This window comes from Cydia amplana, chromosome 17, assembly GCF_948474715.1.
Source record: "Cydia amplana chromosome 17, ilCydAmpl1.1, whole genome shotgun sequence".
In the NCBI taxonomy this organism is placed as follows: Eukaryota; Metazoa; Arthropoda; class Insecta; order Lepidoptera; family Tortricidae; genus Cydia; species Cydia amplana.
In genome coordinates, this window is record NC_086085.1 from 13,925,304 (window position 1) to 13,939,578 (window position 14,275).

The 14,275-nt window shown below is 35.7% G+C and overlaps 3 protein-coding genes across 3 annotated transcripts in view; 1 reads left to right on the forward strand and 2 right to left on the reverse strand.

Annotated features, from left to right (window-relative positions):
- Window positions 1–553: 553 nt before the first annotated feature.
- Window positions 554–10,444, reverse strand: LOC134655812 (uncharacterized). Its single transcript, XM_063511290.1, has 10 exons — window positions 10,307–10,444; window positions 9,436–9,641; window positions 7,644–7,768; window positions 4,912–4,998; window positions 4,483–4,568; window positions 4,158–4,287; window positions 3,312–3,503; window positions 2,817–2,885; window positions 1,201–1,369; window positions 554–775 (listed from the first exon to the last, which is right to left on the reverse strand). The coding sequence occupies exons 1-10, from the start codon at window positions 10,355–10,357 to the stop codon at window positions 616–618; spliced, it is 1,275 nt and encodes a 424-aa protein (XP_063367360.1). The 5' UTR covers window positions 10,358–10,444; the 3' UTR covers window positions 554–615.
- Window positions 9,411–14,275, reverse strand: part of LOC134655802 (sodium/calcium exchanger 3) — a 292,912-nt gene continuing 288,047 nt past the window's right edge. Inside the window, exon 9 of the mRNA XM_063511271.1 lies at window positions 9,411–9,426. The gene's annotated coding sequence lies outside the window, so the exon portion shown is untranslated. The remainder of the gene's footprint in view (window positions 9,427–14,275) is intronic.
- Window positions 13,328–14,275, forward strand: part of LOC134655835 (eIF-2-alpha kinase GCN2) — a 54,393-nt gene continuing 53,445 nt past the window's right edge. The window contains exon 1 of the mRNA XM_063511326.1: window positions 13,328–13,404. Within this exon, the coding sequence (XP_063367396.1) occupies window positions 13,351–13,404 (54 nt within the window). The 5' untranslated portion in view covers window positions 13,328–13,350. The remainder of the gene's footprint in view (window positions 13,405–14,275) is intronic.

Consider the following 14,275-nt stretch of genomic DNA (forward strand, 5'->3'; position numbering starts at 1 on the left):
TAAATTCCTTCCAGTCGCTTTGATCATTTTGAGCGGGTGATCAGATTAAGGGCGGTGAGTGTTGATTAGGCCAACCCAAGCGAAATAGCAGTTTGTAGAAGTTGAGGGGCTAGGCCTGAATAAATCATTCTCAGTTACATGTAGAGAAAAGGTCTTGTCTGGTGGGGTTGCCTCAAATCTTCATAGTTTTCAGATGTTTATTACCGCTGATCATCATCGTAAGAATATGTGGCAATAGAAAAAACAACGTGGAACAACGGGCCATACCGCCTTTGGGCCGAATCGGAATCAAAGTTGGTCGGAAGTACTTACCTAATGCAACCGACCCAAGTCTATGACGAAATGTAGAGCATGTCAGAATTGACAGAAGACAGAAGTGATACAAGAAAAACAATGAACAATACAAGAAAAACAATGAACAGACTGTTTAGAATAAATACAGTCTTAATCCTTTTGTGAAAGTCTGCAACAATACAAAATAATTGTCATTTCCACTCGAAGAATTAAGTTTCAATAATATGATATACTAAAAACCTATTACAAAACGTATGGGGAAGAATATAGTGCAAAATATAAAGTTAATTTAACTATGGAAGACTAAAAACAATATGAAACTTATCGAAGTTGGGTTTCGCGCATTCGTTTCGTATTGTCATCTTGTAATTGTACGGCTTGGCGTTTCCTCCATCTTAGCTTCTGTTCAAACCCCAATTTAACTGGACCCAGGAGTTCGGCACAGGTCGGACGGTCGTTAGGGTCGTCTTTCAGGAGAAGGCTGAAATTTAGAAAAGTGATTATTAACAATTACAATCAGGATTACACGCTGTTTATCCCCTTGAGACCTACGGACGCGATATCGTGTCCGGGTTAACAATAAATCAATTTTTGACTGGCCTTAGACCCCTGGGGCTCCAGGGGTTATTTTCTATCCAGTATTAGAAAAAGTAAACTTATAACTCCAGGCGTGTATTTTATCAGATTTACGACTTAAAATTACTCTGATTTCTGTAGCTCCATGATTTCTCAATCTTATTTCTTACATAAACACGCCTAAAAGTTTTTTTTTGCAAACTGCTGTCAGTTTTTCAAGTCTTGATATAATTTGATATCAGCTAAGTAAGGAAGTACCTAAGTCATTAGTTTATGCATACATCCCACTGTAGAACATTTTCTAGAGGTTTTTGCGCATTGATTACGTACCTTAATAAATATATTAAGGCCATGTTTTGCGGGTCTTTGTTCCGCAGAACAGTATCCTTCTTTAGACGCACATTCCAGCCACTGCATAGCTTCTTGTCAATTATAGAATACATGAACATATCCAGCAAAATCACGCCTAGACGGTAGATGTCGTCCTTTTGAGTATAACCTAAAACCAAATGCTAAATCAAAAACATTTTTATTGTTTCAACGATAAATAATTTTGAAGTTAGGTATAGATAGACAATATGAGATGGTTTAACATTATTAAATTAAACATAGTACAAAACTCTTTCATCAATTATGTATCTGCACATAAACGTCATTCATTACATATAAATTTAAATTAGTATTAACTATGTTTATTGTAATCAAAGTAATACTGGAGAGTAGGTATGTATTGACGCTACGGCCACCGTAATATAATGATGAAATATTAAAATCTTAAACTGGCACCGAATCGACAATGTGGAAGAAATATTTACCTAGATTGTTATAGTCTGTTTCTTTTTAAACCGTAATAGTACATTATTGCAGAGGCCGGGAAAGGGCAATTCGTGGATGAGTTTCGATTTTGTCGGACGACGCGAAGCGGAGTCCGACAAAGAAGACGAATCCACGAATTGCTATTCCTGCCGAGGCATATATAGTGCTTTTCTCCAAACATGCGAGGAAATAAGGTAAAATAATAATTATTTAAGCATCAAGCATGACTCAAATCGAACCTTCACATCAAAAATGTCAAAAACAATTTCCCTCTAAAATTAATTTTTAAAAGTTAAGGGCACAAAGTTATTCTGCCATTCAGTACCATTCAATATAATTGTTCAATATAGTTGGTCAAACCAATATGTCAGACAGTAAGAACCAGGAAAACTATACCCATCCTTTTCTTTTGGGTACTAGTACTAGTGTAAGACAAAGATAGTATGATTCTCTCTGTCTATGTTTGAAATGAGAAAGTCCTTTGACAAACTATATAAACTTTATGTACACGGATGAGATCCTTAAAAAAATATAAAAATAATCTTTGATTTTATTAAGCAGTATTCGCACGATCATACACGAGCACAACGGTCTTGTAAGGACGAGACAAGTAAGGTCGTTTATCTTACTATCTCACTCTATCCTATAGCTTGAAATGATAGCTGATCGGGTCGTGTAGACGCGGCTCGCGGCTTTAATAATTGGCTGTTTGCGTTTTTTATTTTTAAAAAGTAAAAAACACTACAGTAATAAGTTATTACTGTAGTGTTTTTTTCATTCCCGTCCGCTAGAACAGGACAGCGATAGTTTGGTTTTTTTAAATTAGAGTTTGACAATAACGTAGAACTTCCTGTACTATTTTTGCTACAATAAGGTGAACATTTCCGAGCATATTGGAGAAAAGTATCTTTCCTATGCAAGAAACAAATTAGTGTTCATACTATTTGCTATGGGCTGTACTTCAGTTAAAAAAAAACTATACGAAAGGATATCATTTTTTTTAATGATATAGGAGGCAAACGAGCAGACGGATCACCTGATGGTAAGCGATTACCGCCGCCCATGGACAGAGTGCAACACCAGAAGGGTTGTTAGTACATTTTGTAATAAACAGACTTTACAATATTTACCCGTAAATATATCCGATGTCAACTTAGTAAGTCCAAAATCTCCGATCTTAACGTCATCTGTGTCATCATCTGCATACAAAAAAATCGTTTATAATAAAAATGTAAGCTTCCGTCTTTATGACAACAAAAAATAGGTACAATAAATCCATTATAAGATCTATCTATCATAGTTTAAATATGTGTTACTTGACTCTAATAAGAAAATTACTTAGAGATGTATGAAGTCTCTAAGTTTTTATATTTAACCAACATTCTCATAGTGATCAAAATAATAAACAGAAAATTTAAAGGTGCACAAGGTCTCCAAGCGTCAATAATTTAGTAAAGTTGTGTTCATGTTACTTTTGACCGATTAGAGATATGCGAGACCCCCAACCATCAATAATGAAGTAAAATTGTTATATCATGTTATATCTGAATGAAAAGCTTTTTAAATTTGCCGCTTTTTTCTACTGACGGAAACGGCTTGACAGACTATAAATACAAAATAGATACCTTTGGCTATCAATGGAGGTGGTTCCCTCCTAATTTTGCGAGTCTTAGTTCTATCAGTCTCTTGCATTTGTACCATGTATTGAAAATTAATTCGGTACATGGTGTGTTGAATTCTTACGCTGCATTCTAGATATCCATCGTTAAATGCATTTTCTAAAGCGACGTTGTGTTGGTCACCGTATGGATACCATCCTGGGAAACAATATTTACTAAAAAAATACAATTAACAGGCTAAAGTGAAGGTCAAAGACAAATAAGTGACTTAAGTATCCAGTGCCCAGCGAATCGAACTTATCGAACCTGGCTTTTAGCAAAGAGAATTTGATTAATTCTAAGATCTGGGGCCCGTTTCTCAAAAGCTTGTAACTTGTAATACAAGCGGATGTCACTTTTTGACAGCTTTTGTTAGAAAGGGACTTCCACTTGTAATAAAAGTTATAACACTTATAACCTTTGAGAAACGGGCCTCTGCCCACGACGTTTGTATATTACCTATATGTTATCTTGAAGTTTTACAAAGACCTCGATACTTGAGTTGAGTTTATGAACACAACAAGATGTCATAATTATAATAAGAGCGAGATTTCAAGATTTCAGTAAGTACCTAAGTATATTACTTATACTGATTACAACTGATTGATTGACCAAAAAATGTTATCAAGCGACTTAGCTTAAAAATCGTTTACTTAAATCAAATTAATTATTTCACTACATTTTTTGCAATTATTAAGTTACTATACTACAAGTGTTTGTGTGTGTTTTAAAATACATTGATTTGTTCCATTCTTTACATCCTAAGTATATCAAAACTGAAACTTATACTATGTGTATATTGTGTATACGTACCCTTTTTTCCCGCAAATTTCCATTGGTACACTTCGTTTTCTTTATCAATACTTGCTTCTGGATTATCAAAATAACCAAAAGGGATCTTTAACTGGCATATGGCACACTCCTTAGATTCAAATGCAATTACCTAAAGGAAAATAAAACAATATGTCAATAATAAATAAGTTAACTCTTTAGCCGGCATCAATCATTATGAGTTGTTGGAAATTAAACTTACTGTCAATCAATTAAATTTTAATTTTGCATTCCCGCTGCGAGAGTAGTCATACTAAGTTTTTTTTTTAATTCATAAAGTTGAAAGTGCAAAGTAGTGCAAACTTACCTTAACACAATGGGAACAACAGATGTGTCTACACGGCAACTGAAAAGAACTGTAGCACCCTTGAAAACAGACTCCGCAATCACCTTCTGTAATATAAATAAACAGTTAATTTACTGAGCTTTTTTTACTACAAAAAACCGGCTAAGTGCGAGTCGGACTCGCGTTCCAAGGGTTCCGTACATTAAGTCCGACTCACGCTTGACTGCACATTTCTAATAGGTTTGCCATCTATAGGTAAAGAACTACATTTTTTTTTTTCAAATTTTAGACCTAGTAGTTTCGGAAATAAAGGGAATGGTCGGACAGACAGACAGACAGACAGACGCACGAGTTTTCCTATAAGGGTTCCATTTTTTCCTTTTGAGGTTCGGAACCCTAAAATCGATTTTTCACAGTTTTAAGGTAATATGCGTAATTGCGTATACTTACTTTTGTTTAAGTCCTTTTTCTTGACAAGTATATTGTCCGACCTCAGATCTCCGTGAATGAAGCCTCTGGCGTGCAAATAAGCCAGGCCTGAAATAATTATTTACGATACAAGTGCGGAAAAGAGGAAATTCGAAACGAGTGGCGATAAATTAAAACACGACCGAAGGGAGTGTTTTAAATCGACACGAGTTGCGAATTACCTATTCGCACGTGTATCGTACAACGTTTTACAGTACATATGGCCCTTTAAACTTTTGAAATCACACGAAAAGTGCTATTTTACGCACTAGTGCGGGAAAATAGGACCATATGTACTGTAAAATTGTTTTCCATTGTCATGCTAGTTCAATCAATGTCAGTCAGTACTTTTTATACCGAGACGAACTGAAATAGCAAACGTTCGTAAGTTTCCGTGAAATTACGATGGAACATAATTTTGCATTACATCTGTACATCAATTAGATGGTATATTAAATTAGTAATACTTATACTTAACCGCATAATTTCTAATGTAGGTAATTAGGTATTGGAAATGTTCAGATTAGATGAAAAAAGCGATTTCCTAACACGTTACTATTTTTAATAACAAAACTTCCGTGAGACACAGACATATTAAATTTATTGAGAACTCAGGATCACTTACACGTATTTTAAGTCCAAAACGACGATTTGCAGTTTTTACCTAAAATAAAAACTGATAGTTTCAGATATTCTGATTACATTTTATGTGTTTAGCTAGAAAATCAAATATATAAAAACAATATGTCATCATAATCAACGGCCTCCTAGCCTAGTCAGTAGTCATAGTTAGTATTGATTGACCCTGCTTACGAAGCCAGAGGTTCCGGGTTCGAATCTCGGTAAGGACATATTTGTGTTTATTACGAACTAGCGACCCGCCCCGGCTTCGAACGGGTTAACAAATTATACATAAACCTTCCTCTTGAATCACTCTATCTATTTAAAAAAAACCGCATCAAAATCCGTTGCGTAATTTTAAAGATCTAAGCATGCATAGGGACAGACAGACAGCGGGAAGCGACTTTGTTTTATACTAAAGTCCGTCAACCAAATCTTGTCAGTAGTAAAAGACGGCAAATTTGAAAAATCGCGGGTTAGCAACACTGTGTTCAAATAATTCCAAAACGCGTGTCATCTGTGTTTTATCTGTGGAATGTGGACCGTGAATGACAGCCGTCACCTTATTTGTTTTCATTTGGTTTTCATTCTGAATCGTTTCTGTTTCAAGAGATATTTCTGCTGTCACCATTAAATACCAATACATTAAATAAGAATAAGCAAAGCTAAGGGGCCTACAATGTACAATCATGCTCGTTGATGGTAAACATTACTAAAAATTGAGGTTATGACAAGTATTGGAAGAACTCTTTCGAACTTTTAAGATTATGTTCAGTTTTTTTGTTTTAGGGTTAAAAGGCATAAATAAAATTAAAACGTATGCCTAAATCTATCCAACAAGACCATAAATTGTGTCCTGGAAACCGTCCATAGGCCCACATGTCTAATATTTTCAGCAATCAGTTGTGACTATTTACAAAGGTAAACCTTTTAAACAGTATTAAGAGCCTTGATTATATCGCCGTTCTTTCGCAATATCTACCTAATCCATACATGTTTGTTGCAGGATTAAATCTTGCCCAATATAAGGCGTTCGTAGTAGGTAGTATCTTTTCAGACAATACTTACCTATGGCGGTTTATGTACGTGTACAACGCAACCAAGTCGAAAAGTGACCCTTATCTTATTTACCTTTAAATTAAATAAACACCCAAATATCAGTTGTTTTATTTTTAATATGTATATTGTACAATATATACCAATCAAAAAAATTACACAGGTATGTCATATTCATCCAGAACAGTACACTAATTTACATTAACAAGTGGCATATTATATTGTAAATAACAAATATATGCACTATCTAATTATCTGCATTTTGATATGATTTTATTTTAGTAAACTTAGAAGACATAGATAGGGAACAAAGAGAATATAAGCATTACGATAGGGAGTTGTTTTTGATATCTTCAAATTTGTTCATCATTTTGATTAACATTGTTTTAACATCGCTTTTAAATTGTCCGTCCATGTTTCAATTTTTTTCAATAAACCGCGAGTGACAATTTGAATTGACGTACGCAGGGCGCGCTCAGCGGAAAAAAAAACTGTTGGTTCGATGTACATTGCTGCTTTTCTTAGCGCAATACTGCTCTTTGAGTGTTGCCCTACTTTAGTTTGCTTTACATTGCTACTGACAAGATTTGGTTGACGGACTATATGTAGTGATATTTGTTCCTGTGTTATTTTATATTATTTTATTATGGATGTTATGTATGCATCTTTAAGTATGTATTAGCTTTGCTTAGTTTTGGGGCTTGGTGGATTTGTGTAAGATCGTCCCAAATTTTTCATTATATTTTATAAACTACAAGCCCGCAACTAAACTACCCGCACTTGGTCTTTTACAAGACCAAGTGCGGGTAGTTCGAAAAACTCGCACGGTTAGAAGATGTTGATGTCAACTTTAGCCAGTCTTCTCCGAGACCACGGGGACAACGCCGTCCTCGAAACGTCGGAGGTGAATCTTAAAATTTAGATACGCGATTAAGTCCCCTTGTACAGTTCAATAATGTGTAAAAATCGTGAAAGTTTAAATCAGTGTTTATAAACTAACTTTGGAATACCAGTACAATCATGCCCTCGTGTCATACCTTCCGCTATCTTCCAGAAAATACTCCTCGCTCTAGAAGGCTGTAGGTGTAAGTCGGCATCAATAAGTCGAGTTAGATTGGTGTCACATAATTCTGTTAGTATGCACAGGAGTGATGTCCTTGAACTATAATAAATACAGATTATAAATTACATATTAGAAAAAAAAACATGTAAATGGAGGTAAGTTTAAGTGTAAGGCCTGAGTGGACGCTCGAGTTGGACGTGCAGCGGGGCGGGGCGTGCGGCGTGCATGTTAAACAAATGCAAGCGTATAGGAGCGGCCTTAGTGCACGCTGCTCACATCACGCGTGAGCCCGACGCCACGCTGCACGCCCCGCCGAACGCTCCGTTTCGAGCGTCCACTCAGGCCTTACACTAACGGAGGCAGTTAGTAAGAATTTATTATGGTCAGTTATTGAAGGTTTGCTGCATGAAGCTGATTTATAATCAATGTATAAATTCGTTTTAGTCCCAAAACTCGGCTACACATCTTTATCAACAGCCAGAGATATGTGAGCGCCTGACCTACATGTATTACTCGCATGTGCAATGAACTGTCGCCTGCGGTATTTCCAACCGATACGACCGTACTAAAAGAGCGTACTCATATCTTACAACCCATCTGGTGTTGCGGGTGTCCATGGGTGGCGGTAATGGCTTACCATCAGGTGTATATCATTAAATAATTGTCGACAGATTCCATGCTGCGCCTTGACGCTACGCAGAGTGCGCGACAGCCGCCACAGTCTTCTGATCGTCGTGCTGCCGCGCTAAGCATAAGAGCAATAAGTCATTTTGAAATCTCTTTCAATTGTTCTATTGTTTCTGTATCTTTGTTTTGTTTAATACTATTATTATAGTTTTTTTTTGTAATTCGACATTTAGAGACTTTATACATCTCTATGTAATACTTTGGTTTAATTTGATATTTGCGGCTTAGATGTATTTTATAATTGCTGATGTGTTTTTTTTTGCTTGTATGTAAATTCCATGTTGACGTGTAAAAGTGCCCTTAATCATAATCATAATTCTTTATTGCTGTGGCCTATTTGCTGAATAAATGTTGATGTTGATGTTGAATTATAGAACAAGTACAAAGTCTATGTACATTAAATGACATTTCAAAATGAGTGACTGCTCTGCAGCGTGGCAGTCTCTTAACACTTACGTTTAGGTACTAACATAGGTTTTTAATATGTATATTATGTATTACTAGCACTGAAATGCACATATAACTATAAATGAAATATTATTATATTGTTCTAATTATGTTTTAAATTAAAATTTTCCTTTTAATGAAATTTACTTAATTTCAATATTTATTGTTCATGACATTATTGACATTATAATTTTTTGTTTATTTACTATTATTTCTTAGTGTAGGTTGGTGTAGGTATTTAATTTGACGTTTTGTATGTTTTGTTATATTATAAGTATTTTATAAGATTTGTAATTTATATGTAAATTCATTTCAAACACAATGAAAATTGTTTATGGATACCTAAACTATGACCATGACTGTAGGTATGGATTATTTTGTCGATGATCCTTTTGTCATTATGCAGCCGTGCGATGGCCAAGTCATTATATGTATTACAAATTAAAGATATCTTATTGATACGGTTTTAACACCCCCTGGCACTGATTAAAATAACCGACTTGGTTTTACATTACATCTCAAAACTTTTTTGTAGTAAAAGTGTTGCGAGACTTGCATCTTTTTACATGTAATGTTTTTGATGGGATGCTTTTTTCTTAATATACCTGATGTAGTTCAGAGTACTCACTCACCTAGTATTATCATTATCACAACATGATATATCTTCCAAGGGGTAATATATATTGATCCAGGAGTCACCATAACGAAGCAAGTTTTCATGTTTGAGCTCTGCTAGCGTTTTGGCCTCTTGCATTATTTTGATTCTTTTTTCTTTGTCTTCCGTAGTTAACTCAATACATTTTAAAGCATGAAATTGCTTATCTATTTGGTGGTGTACCTAGAATTTAAAATAGAAACATATAAAACACATTAATCATTATACACGAACAAGGCGATAAATGAATAGTAAGATTAGGGTTTGTATGATGGATCCGAAAAGAATGGGAATATCCGCGAATCCGGATCCGGATAATTTCATACATTTCGGATCCGGATTGCAAACCCTAAGTAAGATGCATTTCTATTTTGCAGTAGAAATAGAAATTTTACAATAAATTTGCAGATTTTGCAAATTTTGAAAGCAACTTACATAGTTAACATAGTTAACAGTATCGCTGGTGGCCTAGCGGTAAAAGCGTGCGACTTGCAATCCGGAGGTCGCGGGTTTGAACCCCGGCTCGTACCAATGAGTTTTCGGAACTTATGTATTTACCAGTCGCTTTTCGGTGAAGGAAAACATCGTGAGGAAACCAGACTAATCCCAATACGGGCCTAGTTTACCCTCTGGGTTGGAAGGTCAGATGGCAGTCGCTTTCGTAAAAACTAGTGGCCACGCCAATTACTGGGATTAGTTGCCAAGCGGACCCCAGGCTCCCATGAGCCGTGGCAAAATGCCGGGACAACGCGAGGAAGATGATGATGATGATGATGAACTTACATAGTTAACAACAAACATTACAAATTAAATAAAAGCCTGTAAAAATAAGAAAACGATATACTTACTTGTAACACAGTTCCAAAAGCACCTTCGTCAATTTTCCTAATTATTTTCATGTCATTACCGAGCCTTGATATTGGTATTATCGCATGAATAGGATCCTCAATGCAGGTTAAGCCTCCGCCAGTCTGGTGATTACTTCGATCAAAGAGTCCCTGTAAAGATAGGCGATAATCACTTTGGGAAGAATAACTGACCCCCCTGCATAAAAATTTGTTTGCTAACTATGCATCTGACTGTACATCAATTGTTGGATAACTGAGAGATAACCGTTGGATATTCCATCCTTAAGTTTGGAAAAACTAATTGGTAATTTGGTACAAGCTAGAATTTGACCCCACAACCTCCGGATTGAAAGACGGACAATTGGACATCAAATCAACTTGGCCACCACCATGTGCACTGATTAAACTGTTTAAAAATGAAAGTGTGGACAGGTAATAAATATACCTAATTATTAAATAGACTAGTTCAGTGATTGAGGCAGGGCTGCCAGATCGTATAGAATTGGATACGAAATTCGTATAATGGAATTTTTATTCATATAGGTGGTCAATCGGTATAATTGGATACGAAAAAAAACACCGATGTCAAACTACTGACAATGCTTCAAAAACAGTGAGTCAATACTGTTATAAAATTTAATGGAACCGTACCTCAACGTTAGGGCTATAATTGCAAAAATCGAAGATCACAAATTGCGAGCGTCCCTCTGTCACTCTTATTACGCCCTCATAGGAGTAAAAGAGAAAGACCCCCGCAATTTGCGAATTTCGGCCTTTGTGCTAAGACCCCAGTTTTTCAAAATATCGAGTTAATATTAATCGATTTTTTTTAAATTGTGTTCTCGTATAATGCAATCGAATTTCGTATAATGGCAGGCACTGGATCGTATAATCAAAAATTATGTAGGTACTGGCAGCCCTGGATTGAGGTCATTCACCTCTAGTGCAACCAAATCACCAATCACTGCTTATTAGAGTAAAATATGTATTAAAAATATGTAATGTCTTATTATAAACCTTGTCAAATCCTATTACATCATTTTGCATAATTATTTCTCAAAGCAAAATAAAGTTTTCATTCCCATGAATGAGAACTTTATTTATTTTGTGTCTTTTGAGTTGATATTTCATCATCATTCATATTATAATTATTTTTCATAAAATATATGATTATTCATAAGTTTTAGAGCCAAAAATATCAAATCCCCAATATAGTAATAATATGTCAATAAAGTAATTTAAACCACATATTTTTGGCTTGTAGATGGATATAATGCTTTGTTAAAAATATGACCAAGACAAACTTTTAAGACCAAGTTTATAAAAATGTATCAATGAAATTCTATACCTAGCTAAATAAAAAGATTATTACCTGATTTATTAATTCCTGATGTTCCTGATCAACCGGGCTCGCAGCCCGGGAAGATGCTGGGGTTAACAAAGTTAGTTCAGTAACTTCTCGCCGCTCATCACAATCAACATATTCAAAATTGTCCATTATTATATTAAAATATCACAAGTTTACAGTGATTCGAGCGATACTCAAATCAATAGCACCAAAATATGGTAAATTAAACTACTTTCTTCCTCTGAATGCACATGCGGTAGCAAATAATAAAAAAACACGTATACACCCCTCCGAATTCAACACCAAAATGGAGGAGGGACGAGCAGAGGGGGGACCATAACCTGAGGAGAGGAAGTCTAGACGTCCAGGTTTGACACTGACAGAGAAAAATCTAGATATATTTTCGCGCCTTTTTCCTATTCCGATCGATCAGTGTTTCAAGTAGTAAAATAAAAGTCAGAGAGCACAGTATTAAGAAAGGTAAAATTATTTGAAATAAATTCTAAATGTTTGAATAGTATGCTATTATGTCTTCTTAAAATTTCCAGCGTCGCTAAAATAAATATAATAATGAAATTATAATCCAATGCAACACTGCCACTGCCAGTCGGGGAAAATCATAATCATAATCGTCTGACAGTTCAGTCGTTCAGTGTTGCTCTTTTATTTTGTTTTCAACGTTTTCAGTCTTGCCAGATATTTGACATGACCATAGAAGGTAGGATCCTATAGAAGTGGTATACGCGTGCCTCCGTGAGGGACAAAACATACGCAATACGACACTATGATTGGTCGAATTTATTTGTTGCCCACCATAGTAATCCATACTATACTTGGTCAACCAGATCTTGACAGTAGAAAAAGGCGGCAAATTTGAAAAATGGCGCGAAGGGATATAGTCCCATAGAAAATTTGAATTTCGCGCCTTTTTTAGGGTTCCGTACCCAAAGGGTAAAAACGGGACCCTATTACTAAGACTTCGCTGTCCGTCCGTCCGTCCGTCCGTCCGTCTGTCACCAGGCTGTATCTCACAAACCGTGATAGCTAGACAGTTGAAATTTGAAAGTTGAAATGCCGCTATAACAACAAATACTAAAAACAGAATAAAATAAAGATTTAAGTGGGGCTCCCATACAACAAACGTGATTTTTGACCGAAGTTAAGCAACGTCGGGCGGGGTCAGTTCTTGGATGGGTGACCGTTTTTTTGCTTGTTTTTTTTTCTTGTTTTGCTCTATTTTTGTTGATGGTGCGGAACCCTCCGTGCGCGAGTCCGACTCGCACTTGGCCGGTTTTTTACTGACAAGATTTGGTTGACCAGCTATATCTAATTTAGGGTGAATAAAAAAAAATGTGAGACTGTGACAAGGACAAAGAATATTAGCCCTGTCGCTGCTACTCCTACTGAAACATACATAAGACTATCCCGTTCGGTCATTTCCCCACACCCCTCATGACCGATCCAGTTAAAATACTAGATTCATGGGCATGACATTTTATTGACAGTTGACACTGACAGTAGTGACAGTATCTTATTTATATGGCGAATGAATGTCTGTGAAAAGCTGTGTCTCAACTTCCTTCCACTGTGATGTGCGCCAGAAAACTATAAGTTTTTGCTGAAAACGCAAAATTATAGACAATTGATACGTGGTTTGTTTGAAATTGATGCAAAATGTACCGTTTATGTTAGCGAAATGGGTGACGAAACTAGGGAAGAGCGGCAGGACAACGAATATGCGGCTTTGGAGGTTAGTTTAGTTTATTTATTTTGGTAACATATTCCAATTAAATATTATGTGCAAATTGGTTAAAATCTCAATATAACAGTTAAAAACATGATTTTGAGGTTATTTACACATTTATAGATTTTTATTTCATTAAGACACTTAACAAGTTTTTTTAAATAAGTTATTTAATTTAAATGAAGATGATCATGTTTTTTTTTTATAATGTTACATCATTTTGGATTTTTGTTACAAGTTGGCCTTTAGAAAAAATAAAGTTTCTGATAACAGATTCATAAATAATATCTTATAGACTCTTGTCTTAGACTAAAATATACACATGAAATACACACATTAAGACTGGTTTTAGTGTCACGCGGACCGTCTGTGCGGTACCAATATGTATTAAGTTAAGCCTAAATCTATGACTCTTGTTATTCACAAAGGCATACCTACTTACAAATCACAGAACAAGTTAGAATGGCGATGCGAGCAGGGTACGTGTCGCCGCCGGTTTTGAGCAAAAGCTCGCATGCTACTCGCCTGCGCTGACCGAAAAGCGAAGTAAACATGCCTTTTTGCGCCACAATAACCTTCAGATTAAGAAGCCAGACATCAAATCTGTCTAAAGAAGGCGTATCCATTCACCACGCACACAAGGCGCTAGCTAGTTTTTACTACCGTTGAGCGAGTGTTAGTAAATGTGGAGAGGAACGAGCGGCGACACCGGTTCCGATACTAACTGCGCGCGATAGCCATTCTAACCTCTTTAATATGTTCTGTGTTACAAATAGTCATTCAATAACTCAATTTTGTAGCTAACACAAAATTGTATTTTTCATATTGAATTGTTCGGTTAGTACACATTTTATTGCTATTATATGAAACATTTCAA